General features: G+C 46.3%; 1 protein-coding gene across 2 annotated transcripts in view; it reads right to left on the reverse strand.

The window, feature by feature from the left end:
- Positions 1-25,945, reverse strand: part of FAM174B (family with sequence similarity 174 member B) — a 36,365-nt gene extending 10,420 nt beyond the window's left edge. Inside the window, exons 1-2 of one of the 2 annotated variants that reach the window (XM_025391928.1) lie at positions 25,472-25,945; positions 604-735 (exon numbers count right to left, since the gene is read on the reverse strand). In XM_025391928.1, coding sequence (XP_025247713.1) covers positions 604-735; positions 25,472-25,809 — 470 coding nt within the window. In that variant the 5' untranslated portion in view covers positions 25,810-25,945. Of the gene's footprint in view, positions 1-126; positions 736-25,471 lie in introns of those variants that run through there. The other variant, XM_025391927.1, reaches the window with a different exon arrangement.
- Positions 25,946-26,881: the final 936 nt, after the last annotated feature.

Genomic DNA, 26,881 nt, shown 5'->3' on the forward strand with positions numbered 1-26,881 from the left:
CTTTAAAGGTGACTTCGTGTTCTCACTTGGGAAAAGCAATAAATAAGCAATTCTCTGCTGGGTTTCCAGGTGCAGTGTGTTCTAGGAAGGGATCTGATATGGTTTGGCTGTGTCTCCACCCAAATCTCATCTTGAATTGTAGCTCCCACAACTCCCATGTATTGTGGGAGGGACCTGGTAGGTAATTGAATCATGGGGGTGGGTCTTCCCGTGCTGCTCTCCTGACAGTGCATAAGTCTCAAAAGATTTGATGGTTTTATAAGCGGGAATTCCCCTTCACAAGCTCTCTTGCCTGCCATCATCCATGTAAGATGTGACTTTGCTACTCCTTGCCTTCCACCATGATTGTGAGGCCTCTGCAGCCATGTGGAAATGTGAGTCAATTAAACTTCTCCTTATAAATTACCTAGTCCCAGGTATGTCTTTATTAGCAGCACGAAAACGGACTAATACAAGATCAGAGCAGGTCTCTCCATGTGCAGAACACCCCAGGGCCCAACACTTAACCAAAAAACAAGAACACATGGACATCATGCCTGACCTTGAGGTCCCACCAACCCACTGCCCCAAGACCAGGAGGAAGCCTCTGTCTCCACCCTGTACCTGTATTTGATGTCGAATACTGTGGAGTCCTCATCCTCATCATCCTCTTCATTTAGCGGCGCCATTTCCACTCGCTCAGCTGGAGTGGTGATGATATCATACTTGCGGGTCTTCTTTAACCTCTTTCCTGACCTGCAAGAGAAGAAGCACATTCATGAGAACACAGCTGAGAGAGAAAGAGTCATTGGGCCCAAGCCCCAGAGGACCTGACAGCAACTTAGCAGCTGGTGTTAAGTCAGGTTTCCTTCCTCTGTCTGAGAGCATGAGGATCTGACAGAAGGCAAACCATGCTGCTGCCTCCAGCCTGGCTGCTGAGACCACTCCCAGCAGATTCAGTGAACGCCCTGCTAACCTACTTACGATCATGGGACCTCAAGTGAGTGACTGGCCTTGCTAACCCTTAAAGCAGAGGTCCCTGGCCTGAGCACTAAAAACTCAGTAAGCAAGATAAAGAATACACAAATGCTCTCGCGCTCTCTCTCTCTCTCTCTCTCTCTCTCTATATATATATATATATATATATATATATTTTTTTTTTTTTTTTTTTTTTTTTGAGACGGAGTCTCACTCTGTCTCCCAGGCTTGAATGCAGTGGCGTGATCTTGGCTCACCGCAAGTTCTGCCTCCCAGGTTCACGCCATTCTCCTGCCTCAGCATCCCGAGTCCCAGGCACCCGCCACCACACCCAGCTAATTTTTTTTGTATTTTTCATAGAGAAGGAGTTTTGCCATGTTAGCCAGGATGGTCTCGATCTCCTGACCTCATGATCCACCCGCCTCGCCCTCCCAAAGTGCTAGGATTACAGGCGTGAGCCACGGCGCCCGGCCACAAACGCAGTATTTTAAGAAGGCAAAATTCATGCTTTTTTAAAAAACCCCAAAGATCAAGATGTCCAATGAGGACCAGGTTTGTCACAGCCTGATGCTTGAGGGTGCTGCCCTATGGGCCATTCAGGGGAGAGCTGGGTCAGAAACGGGCTGCTCTGTGCTTGTGTGATCAGGGGCAAGTCAGTTCACCTCCCTGAGCTTCCATTGCCTCACAAACCACATTGGATAGGAAAAGTCTTCCTCACAGGTGAGGGAGAACTGCATGAGATGATGCAGTTATGTCTGCACACAGCAGGCTCCTGGCAAAAGTCACTATTAGGGATGATAAAGAGGAGTTAAATATGCTACATCACTACATCGTTTCTCCTAGGTCAAGGGCTTGTGAAAATGAGTCAATTTTGTTTCCATCATGAGGATTCATGAGGAAAATGGTTACAACACTACAGTGTTCTGGTTTTGTTTCCTTGTTTTGTTTTGTGTTTTAAAGGCAGGCTCTCAGCTGGGTGTGGTGGCTCACACCTGTAATCCTAGCATTTTGGGAGGCCAAGGCAGGCAGATCACGAGGTCAGGAGATTGAGACCATCCTGGACAATATGGTGAAACCCCGTCTCCACTAAAAACACAAAAATTAGCTGGTCATTGTGGCAAGCGCCTGCAGTCCCAGCTACTCAGGAGGCGCGGCAGGAGAATCACTTGAGCCGGGAGGCAGAGGTTGCAGTGAGCTGAGATCGCACCACTGCACTGCAGCCGGTGACAGAATGAGACTCCGTCTCAAAATAAAATAAAATAAATTAAAGACAGGGTCATATTCTATCACCTAGGCTGGAGTGCAGTGGTGCAATCATAGTTCACTGCAGCCTCAACCTCCCAGACTTCAGTAACCCTTTCACCTCAGCTTCCTGAGAAGCTGGGACTACAGGCACATGCCTCCAAACCTGGCTGGATTTTTTTTTCTATCTGTAGTAGAAATGAGGTCTTGTTATGTTGCCCAGGCTGGTCTCAAACTCCTGAACTCAAGTGATCCTCCCACCTCAGCCTCTCAGAGTGCTGGGATGACAGGCACGGGCCACCAGGCCAGACCTAACACTATGTTTTTACCTTTAGGATGGTAGAGAGTCACCGTGGGCTGCAAGGAAAGCACTGACACAAGCCACTTCAGCCTCTAGCCTAAGACTCTCTGCACAAAGGCTGCGATATGTATCAGAACATGGCTAGAAGGTCTAGGATACCACTGGGAATAACACTATTAGTGTGATGACTAACGTTCTTTGTGTTTGTTCCTCCACTCTCTTGAACTTTTTCCTAATTGCTTTGTATTCACTGATGTCCCTCCTTTTTCAGAATATTTAATACTGTCTATGAGAAACCAGCCAACCCAGAAGGTCATAAACGGGGCACTGAAGAATCAGGTTCCCTACACATTCTTCTTGCTGACTGTAAGCTATTCCTGAGTGGAGACCACATCAAAGACACACGCGAGATCTCTTTGTCTTCAGCACAGAGAAACTCTCCAGTAAGTTGGCAAAATGAATGAAAACAGAACTTCACTTTCAGGTTTTCTAAAAATTTCTTAGCAACAGCAACTTGGTCTTGTCTTAACTGATATGATTTACCAAAAACATGGCTTACCAAAGTGTCACATCATGTTTTTGGCATAAAGCAACCTACACAACCCATAGCACCCACTTCTCATGTTTCCTTGTGTAAAGAAAAGGAGTAGGATTTTGGAAGAGGGGGAAAAATCAGCTGTAAAGTCTGATGACACCCAAGCCTCATCACACAGCATTTTTCCTCTCTGCTTTCATCACAGGTGCATACACACACACACACACGCGCGCGCACAGGCATGGGTGTGAATCTACCTGGATTCTGAACACAGGGTAAAGCATGGTGCAAATGCCAAGCCTAGTGGTAAGAGGATAAACCAAAGGGGCATACAGCCAGTCACCTTGCCAGTAGCCTTGGGACAACAGTATTTAGGAAGCAAGCTTTGTGTGGGACTTAAATGCTAACTTTATAAACAGTTGGATTCACATTCTCTCCCCCAAGAGATTCTTCTCTCCACCTCCCTCCAAAGGGGTAAAATAAATCTCTGCATTCTGCCCTGGATGACTTATGATCCCGGATCAATTCCATCTCAACACTGGAAGGGGGAAATTTAAGCCCAGAAGTGGATCCAAATGCCACAAGCAATCCAAGACAAAACCACAAGAAAAACCACCCATCCTCAAACCTCTGAGTCTAGGGTCAAACTCCTGATCTACACGCCTTTCTCGGGAAGACAGCCCTAAATCCCTGTCCAGACAAGTTGTGGCTATCTGGCAGGAAAGCTTGGCTTCTGCAAAGGGGCAAGGCTGGACTGTCCATTTCTGACATGCAGCTGAACAAGCATCTGGAACAGTAGAAAAGGAAATGTCCTGCAAACCCAAGGACATGAGAAAGTCCCCTGTGGACCTTCAAAAGGACACACCCAGATGGCTTCAGGCTGAGGAGTCATAGTCATGTTTGTGACTCTTTTTCAGGCATCGCAAAGCCCAGAAAATGCAAAATCGGATTCGCAAACCTCATTGCATACTTGGAACTTGGTGCCTCATGTAGTCATTGGCCCTGGGGGCAGGACTGATGGCTGACCCTGGGAGAAGGCTCTGGAGGCTCTGACTTCAGCCCTGGCCCTGCCTTGTGGGAGTGAATCCCGGGAACCTATAAAATCACTCTTCCTTCTCTATAATCTTATTGTTCATGTATAGAGTCTTACAATAAGAAAATTAGCCTGCTGAGCTAAAATAAGGCTCTTGAACACCAACCCATGGGAGAAGGAAGAAAACTACACTAGCATCTAGAACACTGTGGCCCATGATGCTTTAATGCCAGCCTCTGCAGCCAAGCAACCCCAGAAAATAAAAAATCCCAAGATTATATACCAAAGGTGTGATGGCTAATGCTCCTATGACAACTTGAGTGGGCCACAGGGTGCCCAGACGTTTGGTCACACTGTCTGCGAGGATGGCCCTAGATGAGATTAACAGTGGAATCAACGGGCTCTGAGTACAGCAGATGGCCCTCCCTAATGTGCATGGGCCCCATCCACGCAGTTGAAGGCTTGAATAGAATAAAAAAACAGAGCCTTCCCTCAGGGAGTAGGAGAACTCCTCCTGTCTAACTGCCTTCCAACTCGGACATCAGTTTTTTCCTGCCTTGGGACACAAACTGAAACATCGGCTCTTTGTGACTCTGCAGCTTGTCTGCATTTAGGCTGGACCTTATACCACCAGCCCTCCTGGGTCTCCAGCTTACAGATGGCAGATCCTGGGACCTGTTAGCCTCCATAATCACATCAGTTGATTCCTTACAATAAGCCTCTCTCTCTCTCTCTCTTTCTCCCCACCCCCTCTAGCTATCTCTCCACACACACACACACACACACACACATGCATACACACACACCCCCTATTGATTCTGTTTCCCTGAAGAATCCAAATACAAAAGGCTGTTAGCAAGAGTCCTCATGTATGCTTCAAATGCCAGTTTTGACATAATGAGCTGAAGAAATTACATTTCAAACAAACAACTCTCTGAAACACAACTCTCTTTACAAAAGAAGAGCAATTTCTGCTGTTTCCACTGCTGGGTGTGTTAATAGGGATAAAACTGAGACTTCTGAGAAGTTTAAAGACATTGAGACACGTTCCCAGCTGAGGTGCACCGGCTGTGTTGATAAGGGTCTCTGTGGATGGTGGGCAGGAAACCTCACAGCGTATAAATGGAGTTGGGGGTACAGGGACAGGGCAGTGGGAGTGGGGGTGCGGGAAATCTTCACACCTTTTTTTTTTTTGAGACAGAGTCTCACTCTGTAGCACAGGCTGGAGTGCAGTGGCACAATCTTGGCTAACTGCAACCTCCACCTCCGAAGTTCAAGCAATTCTTCCTGCCTCAGCCTCTGGAGTAGCTGGGATTACAGGCACCTGACACCATGCCCAGCTAATTTTGGGATTTTTAGTAGAGATGGGATTTCGCCATGTAGGCCAAACTGGTCTTAAACTCCTGACCTCAGGTGATCTGCTGCCTCGGCCTCCCAAAGTGCTGGGATTACAGGCATGAGCCACCATGCCCAGCACATTTCTCAAATTAAAAGAACTCTTCCTTTACTAACTGTGCATCAGTGAGAAGCCAGGAAATTTAGGAACAGAGCCAATCAGCATTTTCCACATACCTTGAGATCCACAAGCCTGTCTGAACAGTGGGCTCACAGAACAGTGCAGTTCTGCCTCAGAGAGAGAGAACGTGAGAAAATGGGAAAATAAAGTGCATTCGAAGCCTAAAAAACCTAACCAAGTCTGGCTCTTCTTCTCTAAGTGTAGATTCTTTAACATGTCTTTTTAAATAATAGTCCATAAGGCTGGACACAGTGGCTCACGCCTGTAGTCCCTGCTACTTGGGAGGCGGAGGCAGGAAATCACTTGAACCCAGTAGACGGAGGTTGCAGCAAGCCGAGATCTCGCCACCACACTCCAGCCTGGGTGACAGAGTGAGAGCCTGATTCAAAATAATAATAATAGTCCCTAAAAGTTGAATTTTTCCTGGGTGCCAGCTAAGCAATTTAAATTTGTGATCAAATGCAAAACATCTAAAGCACCCTGCAAGGCACATGCTGCTGGTATCCCTGTCTTACAACTGAGGAGACTGAGGCTCAGGGAAGCCGACTTACCCATAGCCATGTAGCTAATTAGTGGCAGAGCCAGGGTTTGAAGCAGGCAGTCCAGGGACCAGAAGACTTGCAGTGGGGCCTCCTTCCCACATGGGTGAGTGAAAGTGCCACACAACTACCCATGGTCTGAAATGTGGCGTGGAGATAAGCTGCATGGGGCTTGAGAGTATAGACTACGGAAGCAACTCAGGAAAATCACAGGGCACAGTGAGCACATATGACCCTTTAGAGGGCCAGGGGGTGCTCCAGCTCAGACCTCCCCAACAGGTCGCCTTAAGCCATCCCTGGCATGCCCTGCTCTGTCACTCCCACTCACTCCCATACAAGAGCCCCACTCCACGTGACACCAGACTTCGCGGCCACTTGACTTCAGCACTAAAAAACTCTTTGCCCTCCCTCATCACACTTTCCGGAACATGTCACTTTGCACAGCTCACATTTTCATATTCCACACTGATCTGGACACACTTCTAATAAACCCTTTCTAAACTGTGACTCCCGCAGGAGGTGTGCTGGTTTGCAGCCAGCCCACAACCACTTCCTCCTTCCTTTTGGCATCTATATCCTCTGTGCCCTGGGTGAAGCCCCCTCCCACATGGGCCTGGCCACACTGCCAGTTCCAGGAGCCAATCCAGGTATCGCCATCCCCAGGCCATGGCAATGGCAGGGGAGCCGGGCAGTGGGGAGGGGAAGGCACGACCAACCCGAGCCAATGACCCTCTGCTGTGAAGGCTGGAACAGGGGAGGTGGGTGCCTCTCCCACTAGCCTTGAGGCCCAGATGACATAAGCCATCATGCCACCATCTAGAAACAGAAAATAAAGGCAATATGGTGGAGGGCAGATTGGAAAGAGAGAGACCAAGTCCTAAATTGACTACTAAGCCAGTTCTCCTTAAAAACTACAAACTCTCTTTTTCACCAAAGCCAGCTGGGGCCGGGTTTTCTGTCACACATAACCTAGCAAACCTTAACTGCCTCGAGGTCTCAGGGAAGGCACTGCACGAAGGGAAACCACCACTGTAATCACAATACCTTCTTGGGGCTTTTTCCATATTTTAATAGTTAGTCTTCCACATGTAAGTATAATTTTCCTATATCCTCAAGTCTGTTTAAACCCCAGGACTCTGCCCCTTATAGAAACAATGAACTATATACACAGAAGCAGAGTGATTTTTTTGCTTAGGGCTACCTATGAGCAGGCTTTCAATGAGGACAAACATCCGGCGACTGCGCCTCCCAGAACTGCCATGAGCCTGAGGCGAAGGCAGAGACTACATGGCTGTGATGAAGCTGAAGTCCCCTGGGTCCCTTTGCAGGCAGTGGGCCAGCCGTGGGAACAGGACCCTCATCTTACCCAGAGACACACGCAGCTCAAGGACAAAGCGCCTGGTTCTAGAAAGAGCCCAGGTTTGCAGTCAGACTTGGGTTTGCAGCCTGGTGCCCCCACGTCCAGAGCCTGTCCCCTCAGCTATGTACTGGGTGGTGTTGGGGGCCAGTGAGACAGCAGCCTACGAGGGCAGCCCAGCTAGCACCCCCCATCGAAAAAGGAACTTTGGGAAATAAAGAAGTGAAAAGACACTGCTGGCCCATCGTCCACAGCGGGAATCTTTCTTTTCTGAGATAGGCTATTATTAACCAGGAGGCGTCAACCTGGTTGAGACGTAAAGTGGTCGTTTTATTAATAAATAAATGTCCATACTGTCTTCATAGGAACAGGCAAGGCCAGATAATTTCTAGAAGAGATAAAGCACTGTTCCATCCAAACCAAAACTCATTTCTAACGAGAGAGGAGAGGTTCAAAATTACTTTAGTCTGAAATATAATCCTGAAGCCAGAGGGTTTGTTTACTCAACGGACTGTTCACCAGCTGCTCAGAAACAGGTTTCGTGTGAGTGCTCATACATCCCACTTATACAAACAAGGAGGCCGAGGGAGGACACCAGCCCCCAGCAGGCCACAGAGGGGAGGCCTTCCTTCCTCGCCCTTCCCCACAAAGAAAACAAAACAGGACTAAACCCTTTAGACTCAATTCAGTTTTGAGTGTGACAGTCAGAGCCACCGACTCTAAGTGCAGAGACTGAGGTTCAGCGCTCAACCCTGCAATTCCCTTGCTGGTGTGCTTCTGAGCAAGCCTCTCATCGTGAACCCAAATTTCTTCATCCATTTCTACTTCCTAGCAAGTGTGGTCCAGATTCTGATGACAGAGCCTCTAACACCTCTCGTTCTACTTACTCCAAGGGGCCACAGGCTTTCTCACTTCTCCTGAGGCCATTCCAGGACATCCCAACCAGGCTGGGTTTTCTCCTTCTTCTGAATCCTGCAGCCCCTCTTCATAGGCACATCCCTGCCACTGGGCACCATCTACACATGACCTCCAGGCACGCGGGCCCCTCCTGCATCATCCACAGCACTGTGGATGTACCAGCAGGCACTGTGAGACGGCAACCCTGAGTGCCAGGTAATGCACATGTGATCTCATCACAGCCTCCAGCCAGTGAGGCAAGGAGGGCTCCCGTTATCAAAGCAAGGAAACCAAGGCCAGAAGGCACTGAGTGACCTGCCCCAGGAAGCAAGCAGGGCTCAAATCCAGGTCCATCACACTCCACACCATGAGCCCTTCACACTCCAGCAAGAGGATAGAAACTCACCTCAGACCTCTGGATGTGCCCCAACCCTACGACTCAGCACTCAACAGACACTTCTCAGGACCCAGAGGTGCCCCTGCAAGTTCTTTTGGTTGCCAGCCAGCTCCTGTGATGACCAAAAGCAACCAAAACAAGCTTGTGTCAACAGAAGGACGGCACGCTGTGCCTCTGACTAGGAAGTTTCAGTCTCATAAAGATTTCAAGCCATCTAAATTAATCTGTAAGCTTAGTGAAATGCAGTAAGATACCAACCAATTTCTGCTGAGGATCTATATGAGCTGATTCCAAAATTCATGAGGATGGGAGAAGCAGCAAGAATGGAATAGCCAGGAAAATTCTGTAAAGGAGTTAGATAGTAAAACATGCTGTAAAACTATAATAACTGAACACGGCGTGATATGGTTTGAAACTGTGTCCCCAACCAAATCTCATGTTGAACTGTAATCCGCAGTGCTGGAGGTGGGGCCTGGTGGAAGGTGACTGGATCATGGGGGTGGGCCTTCATTAATGGTTTAGCACCATTCTCTTCCTTTTGTTCTTATGATAGTGAGTGAGTGCCTGAGAGATCTGGTGGTTTAAAAGTGGGTGATACCTCCCACCTTGCTCTTTGTCTTGCTCCTGCCCCCACCATGTGAGTGTCTACTCCCCCTTTGCCTTCCACCATGATTGGAAGCTTCCTGAGGCCTCCCCAGAAGCAGAAGCTGCCATGCTTCCTGTACAGCATGCAGAATCATTAGACAATTAAAACTCTTTTCTTTATAAATTACCCAGTCTCAGGTATTTCTTTATAGAAGTGCAAGAACAGATTAATACACAGTGGCTTCCCACATTAACAATCAGATGCTATAGCAGAGTAGGAAGTCCAGAAATACACCAAAATACACACTGGAATCTAGTATAGGATAAAGATGGCATTTCAAATGAGTGAGAAAAAGGTAACTCATTAAATATTTTGTTGATAACCACCTATATCTCATGCTTTACATCAGAATAAATTAGATGGATCAGACTTAAATGTAGAAAATAACACCATAAAAGTACTAGAAGAAAATATAGGAGAACTCCAAAATCCATTTTTTAAAAAGGATGATAAATGTTAACACATAAAAATGTCTTATAGTCAAGGCAAATAGGCCGGGAGCAGTGGCTCACACTTGTAATCCCAGCACTTTGGGAGGCCAAGATGGGCAGATCACCTGAGGTCAGGAGTTCGAGACCAGCCCAGCTAATATGGTGAAACCCCATCTCTACTAAAAATACAAAAATTAGCCAGGCATGGTGGTGGGCACCTGTAATCCCAGTTACTTCGGAGGCTGAGGCAAGAGAATTGCTTGAGCACAGGAGGCAGAGGTTGCAGTGAGTGGAGATTGCGCCACTGCACACCAGCCTGGGTGACAGAGTGAGACTCCATCTCAAACAAACAAACAAAAAAAAGTCAAAGTAAATGATATACTGGGAGAACTATTTCCAACTCATTACAAATTTTGGTTTTTGTTTTTTGGTTTTTGGTGGGGTTTTTTTTGTGTTTTTTTTTAAGACAGAGTCTCACTCTGTTACCCAGGCAGGAGTACACTGGCACAATTTTGGCTCACTGTAACCTCTGCCTCCAAGGTTAAAGTGATTCTCCTGCCTCAGCCTCCCAAGTAGCTGGAATTACAGGCACGCACCATCACACTCAGCTAAGTTTTGTATTTTTAGTAGAGATGGGGTTTCACCATGTTGGCCAGGCTGATTTTAACTCCAGACCTCAAGTGATCCACCCACCTCAGCCTCCCAAAGCGCTGGGATTACAGGCATGAGCCACGGCACCTGGCTAACTCATTATAAATGTTTTAAAATTTAATCTCCTTAATATATATATAGTCCCTACAAACCAATAAAAAAGATCAATAATCTAATTGAAAAATTGGTAAAGAACATAACACAGGCAGTTCACACACACACAGACACACACACACAAACCCAAATGGCTCCGCATTCTTAACTATGAAAAAATGTCCAATCTCACTTTCAATAAGAGAAATGTAATTTTGATCTTCACACAGATTCAGTTTTTCACCTATTAATTTAGCAAAAATAGAACTGTCTGAAAACACACTGTTGGCAAGGATGTAGAGAAACACTCTCTCATTACCTGTTTGTGGACATGTAAATTGTTACAACACATACAGAGAGCAGTGTGACAATATCCATCAGTTACAAAAGGTATAGCCCTTAACCAGTAATTCCATTTCTAGGAATTTGTCCTATGTGGTGGGAAGTCAGGGACGCTGAACAGAGGGACGGCTGAAGCCATGGCAGAAGAACATAAATTGTGAGGATTTCATGGACATTTATTAGTTCCCCAAATTAACACTTTTATAATTTCTTACACCTGTCTTTACTGCAATCTCTGAACATAAATTGTGAAGATTTCATGGACACTTACCACTTCCCCAGTCAATACCCTTGTGATTTCCTATGCCTGTCTTTACTTTAATCTCTTAATCCCATCATCTTCGTAAGCTGAGGAGGATGTATGCTGCCTCAGGACCCTGTGATGATTGCGTTAACTACACAAAATTGTTTGTAGAGCATGTGTGTTTGAACAATATGAGATCTGGGCACCTTAAAAAAAGGACAGGATAACAGCAATGTTCAGGGAACAAGGGAGATAACCTTAAACTCTAACTGCCAGCGAGCCGGGTGGCACAGAGCCATATTTCTCTTCTTTCAAAAGCAAATAGGAGAACTATCGCTGAATTCTTTTTCTCAGCAAGCTACATCCCTGAGAAACAGAATGCGTCCCTGAGGGGAGGCCTCTGAAATGGCCACTTTCGGGGGTGGCTGTCTTTTATGGTCAAAGCCAAAGGGATGAAATAAGCCCCAGTCTCCTATAGCACTCCCAGGCTTATTAGGATGAGGAAATTCCCGCCTAATAAATTTTGGTCAGACTGGTTGTCTGCTCTTAAACCCTGTCTCCTGATAAGATGTAATCAAAGACAATGCGTGCCCAAAACTTTATCAGCAATTTTAATTTTGCCCCGTTCTGTGATCCTGTGATCTCACCCTGCCTCCATTTGCTTTGTGATATTTTATTACCTTGCAAAGCATGTGGTCTCTGTGACCCACACCCTATTCATACACTCCCTCCCCTTTTGAAAATCGCTAATGAAAATGTGCTGGTTTTATGGCTCAGGGAGCATCATGGAACCTGCTGACTTGTGATGTCTCCCCCGGACACCCAGCTTTAAAATCTCTCTTTTGTACTCTTTCCCTTTATTTCTCAGACCAGCTAATGCTTAGGGAAATAGAAAAGAACCCACGCTGAATATCGGGGGTGGGGTTTCCCCCGATAGTCCTACAGGTATGTTTCCACATGTGTGAAATGACACCTACATGTCCATTAACAGGAGATTGATTAAACAAATTATGTTACATCCATATAATGAACACTAGAGATTGATTAAACAAATTATGTTATATCCATATAATGAACACTAAGCACCTATATAAACGAATGAAGAGTTTTTTATAGCCTAACAAGGAATAACCATCCAGACACACAAGATATTTTTATAAAGCAAGATGACAAGCATAGTGTATGTATAAGAGATAGAAAAGATATCCACATGCAAAAGAATAAAGTTAGACCCCTATAAATCACATAAAAAAATTAACTCACACCATATACAAAAATTAGCTCAAAATGGAGCTTCCATATAAGTATGTAAGACTTATATGTAAGAGCTAAATTTATAGAAAAAAATAGCATAAACCTTTGTGACACTGGATTAGACAATGGCTTATTAAATATGACACCAGAAGCAAAACCAACAAAAGAAAAACTACATAAATTGGACTCATCAAAATTTAAAACTTTTGTGCTTCAAAAGATATAATCAAGAAAGTGAAAAGACACCCCCATAGAATGGGAGGAATCACTTGCAAACTATACATCTGATCGAAGTATTTGTATGTAGAATATATAAAGAACTCTTACCCATCAATAATAAAAAGACAAATAACCCAATGTAAAATGGGCAAAAGACCTGAATAGACAGTTCTTGAAAGAAGATTTACAAGTGCACAATACACAAATGCAAACAAGGTCAACATCACTAGCCGTCAGTGTATTGCAAATTAAACCCACAACAAGATGCCACTTCACACCCCCTAGGATGGCTATAAGCAAAAAGACAGACAATAACAAATGTTGGTGAGGATATAAGAAATCATAACCCTCATACACTTCTAGTGAGATGTAAACTAGTACAGCAATTTGGAAAACCATTTGGCAGTTTGTCAAAAGGTTAAACATGGAGTTATCACATGACCCAGAAATTCCACTCCTAGATATATTCCCAAGAGCCATCAAAATATATGTCCACACAAAAACTCATACACTTGTTCAGAGCAGCATTATTCATAATAGCCCCAAAAAGGAAACAACTTAAATATCTGATATGGTTTGGCTGTGTCCCCACCCAAAGCTCATCTTGAATTATAGTTCCCATAATCCCCATGTGTTGTGACAGGGACCTTGTGGGAGGTGATTAGATTATGGGGGTAGTTCCCCCATGCTGTTCCCATGATAGTGAGTTCACATGAGATTTGATGGTTTTATAAGGGGATTTTCCCCACTCCGCTCTGCACTTCTCTCTCCTGCCACCATGAGAGGACGTGTTTGCTTCCCCTTCTGCCATGATTATAAGTTTCCTGAGGCCTCCCCTACCATGCAGAACTGTGAGGCAATCAAACCTCTTTCCTTCTTAAATTACCCAGTCTCAGGCAGTTCTTTATAGCAGCCCCTGAGAACAGGCTAGTACAATATCTATCCATTGATGGATGGGTAAATAAAAGATGGTATACCCATTTGATGGAACACTATATGGCAATAAAAAGAAATGATACATGCTACACATAGATGAACCCTGAAAACATTATACTAAATAAACAAGCTATTCACAAAAGACTACACATTGTATGGCCCCATGTATATGAGAGACCAGAATAGGGAAATCTATACACATAAAGAAAATTCAGAGACACATAGGGATTAACTACTATGGATTCATGGTTTCAGTCTGGAGTGATGAATGTATTCTAAAATTGATTTCAGTGATAGATGCATAACTTTGTAAATATACTAAAAACCACTGAGTTGGACACTTTATTTTTCTTAGAGAGATAGGGTCTGGCTATGTTGACCAGGCTGGTCCAAACTCCTGGCATCAAGCAATCCTCCCATCTTGGCCCCCAAAGTGCTAGGATTACAGGCATGAGCCACCATGCCTGGCTGGGTTGGACACTTTAAATGAGTGAATATGGTGTATAAGTTATATCTCACTAAAGTCATTATAAGAAATAGGGAAGGAATGTGTGTGTGTGTGTGTGTGTGTGTGTATGCATGTATATATTACATTCACTTGCTTCCACATTTATAAAATCTCCCTGGAAAGATTTGACAAGAAATTGACAACATAAAGTGAAGAAAATTGTGTGGCTAAAGAGTAGAATGCTTTTTGCTATATCCTCTTTTGTTCTTTGTGAATTTCGAACCATGTGAACATATGACCTATTTTAAAACTAAGTAAATAAATAAAATTCAATATAAATGATTAAAATAAATTTGAAATGGACTAAGTCTATGTCAGCTGCCCCTCTGGCAGGTGACCCTTTCCCCAGAGCCCACCCATGGCCACCTCCGTGTGGCTTTACCCAGCTCTACTGGTGACTTCAGAACCCAAACTCAGTGACTCAAACCTTTCCTCCACCTTGGCTGTTTCCACTGAAGTAGTTCTGTAGCCCAAGAACGAGCATTCTGCCAAAACTATATTACTTGTCAACAAACAGCAAATGTGAACTCTGACATTTGGAAAAAGCAATCAAGAAAATGAAAATGGATCGTGGGAGAGGAAGATTGAAGCACACAGGTGCTGCCAGTGTAGACAGGAGGACTAGCAGGCGACCCTGAGCCAGGCGGTCCCTCTGATTCTCTGAGGACACAGACCTGCCTCGCTTTTACCCTCTGAGCTCTACACTGCACCTCCTCCTCAGGACACAAGAAGTAACAGGCTCTACACTGCACCTCCTCCTCAGGACACAAGAAGTAACAGAGCTTCCCTTAGAAAACCAGCTACACTTGAAGAAATGAAGAACATGACTCAGAACCCACTCTTCAGCCCTAGCCTCTGCCCCACCCTCTAAGGAAGCAGGTGTTGGAGGCCCCTGGACAATCAACAGGCTAGCCAGGGTCTTGCCACCATGGCCTGCCACCAAGACACATTCCCAATAACCAGCCTACCTCCCTTTCTGCCCTGGGCACAGCCCTCTGAGCTCCACCCGACACCTTCCACCTAGAGCATTTTTGACATGCCACTGAGAGGCAAACACCAGTGTGACAGAAATCTCATCTTATTCCACTGCAGGTGGGCCACTTCAGACAACCAATAAGTCACACGAGGCAGAAGTATTTTCCTATAGTGCAGCAAGAGCCTCCAGATCTCCAGCAGCCAAGCTCCAACACAATCCAGCTCCAGCAGATCCCTCCCCAACACAGAGGCTGGGGAGACCTTGGATGCACCCTCGCCTCACCCCTGTCCTGGGGCACCCCCTCCCACCACACTGTAGCCCCTCTGTTCCAGCACCCAGCACCCAGTCACCCAGTCAAGCACCATGGCTCAACATACCAGGTCAATAACTCAAATGCCCGAAGGCCTTGTAGACAAAAGAAACCAGAGCAGCAGAATTGCCAAGACCTAAATGAGGGAACAAACAACAGTGACAAGTGGTGGACAATGCTCTGTCTTCGAGTCAAAAAGGCACAAATAGCGGCACCCTGCCCAGCCTAGGTAGAGTGGCAGCCACCCAGTTCCTGTCCGGCTGCCCCTGGAACAAAGGTCTTGCACTTCCATGTATCCCCTTCTGTCAAAAGAAGCAGGAAATCTAGATTTTTATATAAAGGCTCCTAACTTATAAGTGTTCTCAACTATCTTAGTTTTTAAAACACCGTGCAGACCAAAAAACAAAACAAATGTCTGTGGGCCAGATTTTTCGGCCCCAGGCCATCAGTTTGCCATCTCTGACTTGGTTCCCTGACCATGGTTCATTAGGTCCTATGTGCCACGCATGAGTGATATTTAGTAATTTGGCTCAAAATCATGAGTCCAGAGAGATGTAATGATATGCACGTTCCACCAAATCCTTCCTTATCTCTGTTCACCAACAGTTCAACCATGACTAAGGAGTGTTGACCATTATTTATATAACCTAGCTGCTTCCTCTCCCTCCTGGGCACCATCCCATTGGGGTTAGTTAACCAAGTGTTAGCACTGTTGATTGACCTCAGGATGGGCATGCAGCACACTGCACAGACTATGCCCCTGGGGGCTTATGCTTCATAGAGGATCATCCAGCATGGTCCAGACAAACCTGAAGAGCTCAATGACAAGTCTTCAGGTTTTCTTCATTACAGTAAAATGTTTACCCTCCATCTGCTCCCCACCTTGTTTCTCTTTCCCTCTCTCAGTCCCTGAGGGACAGATCCAATGCTTACTCTTCCAAGACAAAAGCAGTACACATTAAATCCGGCAACAGCAAATGCCCCAAGACCTGTTCCTCCAGCTCTCGGGTGTGTTTGCAAAGGGTTGGTTCTGCTTTGTTTTTATATAAGGTGCCAGGGGAGGGAAGTGAGGTTTAAAGCAGAGAAGGTAGCCTCTAGAGGCAGCTCCATGGAGTCAAGGACAGTGGCAAGATGACTCAGAGAGGCCCTTGGTGGACCCAGGGGACCTGACCACCACCTGGAAACTCTGAGGTCACAGTGCTTTGGGACACAAGTCATAAGGGGCCCTTTCAGTACCACTTATCCCTGCAGCCTGGGTAGGGGAGGCATGGGAATGTCAGTCCTCACCACCCACTCCTTCTAGGCAGATGCTCCCAATGCCCCCTGTACCCAGCCCCAAGGCCCAGCTACATGACTGGAGTTTTCATGAGTAAGTTTCACCTATGAGTCCTCTTCCTCCTCACCAAACCTACACCCTTCCCTTTCTGGCCACGTCCTTCACAATGCCCCCCTTCTCTGGGCCCTTCAGGACAGTCCAACACGTTCCTCTTTCTCCTCTTCATCCACTCAGGCCTCCAGTCCTCCCAAGTGGTCCTTCCAGCACCTTCCACAGGTCTCCCCAGCCATCCTGCACCCCCCACACCAGCCACGTAACTATTCATGCATTCTTGGTAAATCCTTGGTACAATCTAATCTGGACCAACATTTCTACAGAAGCCCTGTGATTACTTCACTCCTGTGTTCAAATCCTCCATTTGCTCCTCTCACCCACTACAAATCCCCAAATCCTCCAGCTAGAATTGACTTCCAAAATCCAGCTGCAATGGGAAGGGTGAGCCAGACTCCTCCCCTTCCCCAGCTGCTCATCCTCAGGCAAGACACTTCACCACTTGAGCCTTGGTTTTCTCATCTGTGAAATGGGGATGATAAACCAAAATTAAAATTCTAAGCCCCTCGACCACCTGAATGAACCCGTCCTCTCAGGAAGGCTATTGATGGCAATTTGGAATCTCGGCAGTGCCAAAGCTAACCTGAAAAACTAACTCAGGCCATGCTGGGAAGGGTAGGGGGCTGGACATACCTGATTCTACCCTCCTCCCCTTTGGAATTATTGATAGACCCTTTAAGTCTGACAAGAAACATTTACAATCTATTTTCTCCAAAACCTGCTACCTGGAGGCTTCACCTGCATAATAAAACCTTGGTCTCCACAACCACTTATCTTAACCCAGACATTTCTAAGTCTTTAGACAATAACTTAACTCTTTCAACCAATTGCCAATCAGAAAATCTTTGAATCCACCTATGGCTTGGAAGCCATCCCCACTTCCAGTTGTCCTGCCTTTTCTGTACCAAACCAATGTACATCTTACATGTATTTGATGTCTCATGTCTCCCTAATATGTATAAAACTAAGCTGTACCCCAACCACCTTGGGCACATGTTCTCAGGATCTCCTGAGGGCTGAGTCATGGGCCAGTGGCCACTCATATTTGGCTCAGAATAAATCTCTTTAAATATTTTACAGAGCTTGACTCTTTTTGTTGACAGGACTGACAGTACACCACTCATAGGCACGAGGAAAACATATAAAATGCTTCTTACAGAGTCCATTACACAGTAAGGGCTTAATAAATATTAGTTGCCATTATTGTCATCATCATCACATATTTCCAAGTGATCATTTTTCACAAACCCTACCCTCGGCAAAGCTTGCTTCACCCATCTGGTCCTGGAAGAACCTCTTCTTCCACCCATCCTGCCAAGTCCTAATAGTCCTCCTCCGCCACCATGCCTTCCCAGACTATTCTGGTCCCTAACCAAAGCCACTGTACCCATCCTTTCTCAGTTTATCTAGCACTGCTTTTAATACATGGCTCCCCTGTGGGACTGGATGGCTCCTTATCTGCCAAGTAGAATCATTCAAGGCATAAGTCAAAAATAAAATTCTAAGCCCCCCAGCCAGTTGAACAGACCTGGCTGTTCAAACCTGAAAAACTAAATTCCAGGCCTAGACAAGAAAGAAGGTCAGACATGCTGTATTATACCCCTCCCTTTTGGAGTTTAGGCACAAATGACCAGCATCAATAATGAAATAGAGATCATAAGACTGGCAAAACAAGGCTCTTTGTGGCAATAAGATAGCAAATTCCAACCTGATTCTGTATAGCATCACATGACAAACAGCAGGCCCCGAAGGAAATGAAATTTTACCCAAAAATATCTGTGACATAGTTTGAAATGGCCCTGCAAAGCCATCTTTTATGGGGAAATTTTTGCATCTGTAGAGAATCTTCATTAATGCAGCTAGGCCTTTGGTGGATCTAGGAGAGATTAACTAAAAGTCTGACACCTTTTACGGTCTGAAAAGAGACATTTACCATCTATTCTCTCTGAAGCCTGCTACCTGGAGGCTTCATCTACATAACAAGAACCTTGGTCTCCACAACCCCTCTTATCTGAACTTAAGCATTTCTTTCTATTGCCTTCAAGTCTTTAGACAAAGCTTAACTCTTTCAACCAACTGTCAATCAAAACCTCTTTGAATCTGCCTATGGCCTATAGGGTTATAGGCCCCACTTCAAGATGCCCTACCTTTCCGGGCTGAACCAAAGTAAACCATCCATATATTGATTCATGTCTTTGCCTGTAACTTCTATCTCCCTAAAATGTATAAAGCCAGGCTGAAACCTGACCACCTCAGGCCCATGTTCTCAGGACCTCTTGATATTGTTCCCCAAGCCAATATGGTCACTCATATAGAGTTTGGGGTTTTTGTCAACAAAGGGCATTATCCTATCCCCTAGATTGAGCTGGATGGTCCTTGACCTCTGATGTGTCCCATGGCACCCCTATGTTCACAGTGGGTGCTAACTAAACACCCTGGGAAGAACACTGTCTACTCAGCCATGTTTTCTCCTAGGTGCTGGGTTCCGTGTTGGGGAGACCTGGCTGGACAGGGCCAAACTCAGCCTACCACATCTTGGAGGCCCAGAAAGGGCCAAGCTGAGCATCCAGGCCCCTAGACTTAAGTCCAGAAACAGATGCACCTGCCTGATAATTGTGGTCATATGGCTGCATCCTCATTTATGGACAGAAGCAAGACCAAAAGGTTGGGTGTAAATTACATCTGTTTTCAGAATCGTATTTTTCAATACAACAGGACACTTGGCTGCTTAAAGGAGAGCCAGAGACTTAGTTGACACACTCTCATTCTAAACATCCAATAGCCCTTGGAAGCATATACTCTAATTAATGATGAGAAACAGCGCCCAGAAAGGTTCAATAAACTGCCCATATCAGACAACCAGCAGGCCTTGAAGCTGAGATTCTCGGCATCTCTCAACCCTGGCACCCTTGAAATTCGGGGCTGGATAATTCTTTGGGTGGGGGTGGAGGTGCTGTTCTGTGTACTGTAGTATGTTTAGCAGCATCTTGGCCTCTACCCACTAGATGCCAGTAGTAAATTCTCCCTATCCCTACAGGCGCTCCCCACCCTGACAACCAAAAATGTCTCCAGATATGACCAAATAACACCAGGGGGCAAAATCCTCCCCAGTTAAGAACCATTTGAGTGATCTTGTTCTCTCCCTATACCATGATGTTTTGGAGAATTGAATCTAGGGCTTGCTCTCTACTCTCTTATTTAAAGAATCTGGATTTTGGCTGTATCCAATTTGCTTAACACTTCTTCACTGTGGCATATAATATCAAACATAAAAGAAGATGAACATTTGTCACTTCTATAGTTTTTTCCCTTCAATTCAAAGCCTCGGGCAAGCAATGAGAAATGACAGACTGATGCTAAACAAGTCCCACATCCTTTCTCAAACCTGAAAATGGGGCTGGATCTTCTAACCATGGCTCCACCCAAAATTCCAATTTATTAAAATAACATTGATATACTATTAAATAATAAGCAATGCCAAAAAAAAAATCTAATGGTAACTTTCCCTAAATGCTAAAAGTATTAAGCTTTATATTTTCTTTTAAATAACTGTTCTTATTACAAATGTAAATACACACACAATAAAAAATTTAGGAAATACAAGATAAGTAGGATAGTTCTCGTCCTTTTCAAAGACCAGGCTTAGTAAAATTAACTAAGCATCTGTGGTTCCAATGTCTTCAGGGCATGGCAGTGTGCACCTTTTCCACTGACAGCTGGGCAATGTCAGACCGTTTAGAATTCAACCTCCCAATCCCTCGGGAAGCACCAAAAGAACCCTCCTTTCAGATAAGAGGATTTTACAGAGATTTTGAAATAAGAAGTGGCTGGGCATGCAGCCAACAGAGATCTGGGAGAAGTGGAGCCTGCATTGTGGAGATGGGAGACTCTCCAAGACTGGGAAAGGATCCCCAGGATGAAAGGAACATTGTGGTTTCAAGGTAGCAGGGTTTTCCTGACTTGCCCCCACTCTGCTCATGAGACACCAGAGCGTAAAGTCAGATTCCTTCCAGAACTCAGACAATAAAGTGTTCTGAGTGAATGTAGGGGCCAAAGGGTACTGATACCAGCAGTCCTTGGCTTATGTGTGTTGCCCTGAATCCATGTAACATCACCAAATGTTTCCCAATATCAAAAAATTAGGAGAAACACAGCTTTCTACTTCCTAGAGACAGCCTCTTTGCTGATTCCCTTTCAGCTCCCATAAACCTGCCAAGTAGCAGACCCAGGGGGTCCACCACACCAGGTGCCTACAGGACTGCTCTCACACATGTGAAGGTACCCGGCAGAGGGCACTCAGTCTCCAACCAGCTTTCCCTCCTTCCGATTTTGTCTCCTGTGTAAAAACGGTTTGCCTTAATGATGAAATACATTTAAAAAGGTGGACATGATTCTATAGATGGGGAAATCAGATTGATTAAGGAGAACATTTGGAAGAGACAGAGGCTCAACTTTGGTAGAAAATGAAGAAATATAAAACAAAACAATTAATACCAAATTATACCCATCAGATTGGAAAGCATTAGAAAGTCAGACAATACTAAGTGTTGGATATGATGTGAGAATCTGAGAACCCTCAGGCTCTGCAGATGGAAACCTACACTGGTGCCTACTCAAGGAAATCAAGAATGAGCACCCCCCAGGATCCAGAAGCCCCACTCCCAGGTATACACCCCAGATGCTCTCATACTGGTCCTCAGAAAGACACATCCAAGAATGCAGCCAGGAGGTGAGTATACACACAGGGGTACTCAGCATACACACATCATAACTACATGCTTCTGGATTGTAAAAGAATTCAAACTATGCAGAAACATATCACGAATAATAAAAAAATTATAATCATCCACAATCACACAGATTTATTTGCACATTCATCTATACATGTTTATAATTTATTTAAATGAGCTGATACATGTCACTTTGTGACCTGTTTCACACTCAAAAATATATAGCAAGTGTTATCTCAATGTCATCATTTTTAACAGCTACATAGTATTCTGCCATAAAGATTACCATAATTTGCTTAACCAATGCCCCATTGTTGGGTACTTAGATTATTTAAACCTTTTCACTGTCAAACAGAACTTCTCTGAATATCATTGCACTGCATCTTGGCTTTCTCTTCTAATGATTAACATTAGAAGCAAAGAATACATAGTGCGGTGGAAAATGTACATCCTTTAAGAATGGAATTGCTTGATTAAAAGTATACATCTTTTTCATTAAAATACATATTCTTTGCTTCTAATTTCCTTGGATCCAAATTTTTTCTGTTGTCTGGTAAGGTGACTCCTTCAGAGAAAACAGACAAATAGGCTAGGACTGCCATTTTATAAGCAATCATACTTACTACACTCCCTTTTATCTACACTGTACAAATTCCTACCTCGCAGGTATCCAGCATCAATCATGCAGCTAGTCTGGCACATTTTGAGAGACATCAGCAATGTAAAATCCTTGAGAGCTCAGCATTCTTTTGCTAAAAATATCTTTATTAAATGCCAGCTTGTGCCTGGAACCACACTAGGTATTAGGGAAACACAGAAGATTAATGCCTAGTCCTGCTCAGAAGAAGTTCAGCGACACTTGACTCTGAAGAGATGGAATTCAAAAATCGAATGTGCTTTGGAAGCACAGAGGGGCCCTAGCTGCGGAGGCTTCTCAGAGGAGGCAATGGCAATGAGGTCAAACAGCACCAAACTGACCATACAGTCTTAGTGACAGAGGGGACTCCAGGCAGAGGGTTAGAGTGGGACAAGATGCTCAGGCCACGCAATGCCTCCGGAGAACCCCCGGAAGTCCAGCAAAGCAGGAGGCGCACTGAGCAGAGCCGGGATGGGGGCTCAAGAGGGAAGCGGCACTCTGGTCTAAAGAGTCAGTCTTGCCCACACATTAAGGAGTTTGTATGCAGGGAGAATTGGCAGGGAGGGGTGGAAGAAGGATGAGACAGGCATTCCTGCAGACGAGGGAGGATGGACTGGAGAGGGACAAGGTTGGAGGCAGGAACCCCAGCTGAAGAGATATTATTGCAATTCAGGAGCGACAAGGTAGAAACAGTGGCAGGTGGAGAAGCTTCACCAGGGAAGTTGGTGTGGGCAGAGGTGAGACAGTCTCTAGGAGACTCAGGTGGTGGAATTTCCAGGACTCGGTGCCTGCATGCTAAGGAGTTGCAGAGGGAGAAAGGAAGGAGGGCCCCCAGCTAGCCCAGCAGGCATTTGGTGAACTGACTAACCAAGGTTACAGGCGAGCTTGGGACAAGGGAAAGGCCACAGTACAGACCCAATAGCACAGATGAGGTGCTGGCCCTGCCTTGGCTACGCAGACTTGCAGAGTGTTCTAGAATCTAGCAATGACTTATTCCACTTCCTGGGATACAACTTTCTCATCTGCAAAGAAACATATGGGGACTGTGCACCATCAGGGCCCTTCCAAGCTGTAAAATGTTACAAAGTCTCCTCTAGATCAGAATCTGGGGTGGCAGATGTCCACCTGAAAATTCACCCTAACAAGATTGCCTTCCTGGGAAGAGACATAGATCATGTCCATAACTAGCTTCTCCTATGAAGTCGTAAACTTCTTTCAACACTCCACACCCAAGCCACTAAAGATCCATCTCTTCCAGGCCAGAGTGCTGGCTTACCCACTCCAACATGAGGTTCGCACCCCTCACATCTGGGTGCATGCTGCCTTCTTTTCTCCCCTACTCCTGAGTAATAAACAGCAGACTAGCAAAATAGTTCAAATACCTTCTAAAAAAAAATACACAGCCTTGTGGACTCCATGGCCTATTTTGAGCTAAATGTTTCAAACCTCCAGACTCAGAGCTGCTCTAGGCATTAACCTTCACTCCAACTGAACAATCAGGAAGTACGTAAATGACAATGGCACCTCTGCTGGATGGCAGGCCCGCATCAGGCATGGAGACACGAAGATGAACTGGACTTGTCAACCTCCAAGGCTCTCTCCTGAGTGCAGAAGCCAGCATGGCATGGTTGGACTGAAGGATGCACAGATTAGGGATGAGGAGGTCAGAAAATAGTGACCTCATTCAAATGTCCAGGAAAAATATACAGAGGAAGGAGGATGGGAGCTGGGCCTTGGTGGCTGCACGCACTTGTAGAATATAGTTAGGCTAGAAGCCGGAAACCACAGAGCATAAGGAGCAAGTGACAAGGGACTAGGCTGAGAAGCGCTGGTTGATATCTGCATTGTGGACTGGGGCCAGCTTGCAAGGGCCCCGAATGCCACACCCAGGTATTGTCATACCTAGGTAGGGCCACAGGGATCTGCTAGAGTTTGTAAACAGAGGATTGAGGCCAGGGGGTAAAGTGGGAAGAAGACAGGAGTATTTCAACCGAGAGTACATCAAGGAGACCAGCAGAGTGAGGAACGATGTGGCCTGAGACAAGTCAGGGAATGGTGGGGTGAGCGTGGGACCGTACTTCCCCTTTCTCCATTTTCTCAGACCACTGGCATCTAATTCTACATAGAAGGAAACACCTGGACCCAAAGTCACACACAACTGACAGCAAAGCTCAATACATAGACGGCTCCCAACTCTGCCTTTTCCTGGTCTGGTTTCTGCTCCTGCACTGAAAATGCTTCCCAGGAGAGCAAGCCCTGAAGCCCAACTTCCACAGCTGATCAAACACCAAAGCACAGTGTGTAGGCTTGGAAGCAGAGGGAGGCAGCATTGAACAGCTGACACACACACCCAGACTTCCAGGCGGGCGGGCCTCAGTAACAGGACAGGTTTGGTTCATTTCCTGCAAAAACAGGATTTCCCAGGCATTAAAGGAAATGTCCTTGCATTCCTCTTACCCCTGTCCACCAGGATGGACAGGGATCAAGGACCTGGGACATCCTTCCTAATTTGCCAGACACTTTATCCCTGAACGTGAGCAACCTACAAAAGGCTCTCCAAGATCCCTCGTGCCCCTGTGAATGTTCATCTAATGCAACTTAGGCAGGAGCCTAGGAAAGTCGTCTGCGTACCCCACTAACAGAAAGTAAGGGAGGCCACCAAGGGTCACCAAGAATCCTGAAGCCCAGCTCCAACCCCTGGTGCAAAACACCCCTCCAGTGTAATCCTGCAGGCAATTCTCCCACCCCCCACGCTAGAAACTGCTTCTTTCAGTAGCAAAAAAAAAAAAAGAAGAAGAAGAAGGAGAAGGAGAAGGAAGAAAGAAGAAAGAAAAAAGAGAAAGAAAAAGTAGGCGCGGCGTGAGGGAGCTGCAGATGGTAGAAAGGAGAAGGAGTAGCGAGATTAAAGTTACACAGGTCCGGGTTCATATCCTACCTCCACCACTGAGTTTACTTAGATAAGCCATTTTGCCTCTGAAAATGTTTTCCTCATCTGTGAAATGATTATAAAAATAAATTACGGAAAAAGCTGTCAGAATTCGGAGCACTCTTGTTAGTGTTCAGCATTAGCAGAAAGTCAACAAATGGAACCAAATATTTATTTTATATATATAGTTAAAGAGAGGAAAGAAAATTCCTAAAACGTGTACCAGGAAAATCCAGACGAGCCCACCCCGGCCCCCCACCCACCCTCCCGGGCAGGGCAGGAGGCACACGTCTGGCTGGGGCGCACCAGGGCACCTGTGCGTGCAGGTGGGGCGGGCGCGCGGCGACAGCAGGTAGGCAATGCCGCCCTGTCGACCGGCGGGGGAAGGAAGAGGGCGGGAGGCCCACCTGAAGACGCGCAGCAGCAGGCAGGCGATGAGGAGGGTGGTGAAGGCGAACGCCACGATCACGGCCGCCTTGAGGGTGGGTAGGTCGCGGAGCAGGGTGGAAATGCGGGTCACCAAGGCGTCGCCGCTGCTGTTGGAGCTGCTGCTGCCGCCCGCCGCCCCAAACCCAATCCGTGTAGTGTTCCCGGGCCCCGGGCCGGGAGGTGGCCGCGACTCGCGCTCGGGTTCGGGCCGCGGCGCGGAGATGGACTCGGCTCTGTTGGCGCGGGCGGCAGGAGCTGCCAGGAGCGCGAGCAGCAGCAGCGGCAGGAGCTGAGCGGGCGGCGGCACCGCGCGCATAGTGCGGTGGGTCGGCGCAGGATCAGGCAGGGCGCGCGCGGCTGAGCCCCAGGATCCGCACCAGCACGGAGGCCTGCACCGGGGGATCCTGCAGCGGAGGCGGCTGCGCGGTGCTTGGCAGGAAGCTGCGGCGCCCGGAAGAGCCCGCGCCACCGCCGCCGCCACCACCAACACGTTGCAAGGAGTCATTCGACGGGCCGCGGCCCCACGTGGGCGGGGCAGGCCGCCCGGCCTGGGTCCCAGCTGCGTTCCGCCCGCCCGCGACCCCAATTCCTTGGGACCTGAGACCCCGTGGTGAAGCAGCAACTGCCACGATGACGCTCGTGCTGGCCCTGTGCTGCACGTTTCACGTGTTTTATTTATTTCATTTAATTCTACAACCCCCTTTGAAGACAGGTATTCTGTTATCCACATTTGATAGTCGACTTAGTACCCAAAGAGCTAGCTCACAGCAACCCCGATTGTATCAGACTAAGAATCAAAGACTATGGGACCTAGAAGTAGACTCCCATTTTGCAGATCAAAAACTGAAGCCGACAGTAAAGTGGTTGCCTGATGTCCTATGTGACGCATAATTTCAGTATCTCTCCTAATTTCCCTCTTTCTCAAAAGGAGTTTCTTATTTCCTGCGCCTCTGCTTATGAACCGGACTGGGATGTGAATCTCTGCATTCATACCTTTGCTGTGGAACACCAGTTGGTGTGTTTAATGCCCTCCTGCCTGGCTGAAGTTTCTCCAGGGAATAGTTGGCTTGCTGCCTCTGGTTTGTAACAAAGCTAAATGATGCTTAGGTGAAGAAAGACAATTAAGGAGGTTCTAGTGGGAGGTCCAAAGGTGGGAATTGATGGGGGCACAGAGCCCCTACCTGAAGTACTAGAAGCCATTCCCAGGGCTTCAGGGTTCCCCTTTTACACTGCAGATGGGTCCTGGCAGGAAGCTTTTCAGTGGTGGGTAAACAGTTAAACACACATGACAAGGTCCCAGGGACCTTAAACGGCCCATTTCTGGTCCTGCTGGAAAAAGAGACAAATATAGTACAGTGTATTAGTTGTCTATTGCAGCATAACAAATT

This window comes from Theropithecus gelada, chromosome 7b (genome assembly GCF_003255815.1).
Source record: "Theropithecus gelada isolate Dixy chromosome 7b, Tgel_1.0, whole genome shotgun sequence".
NCBI classification, from domain to species: domain Eukaryota; kingdom Metazoa; phylum Chordata; class Mammalia; order Primates; family Cercopithecidae; genus Theropithecus; species Theropithecus gelada.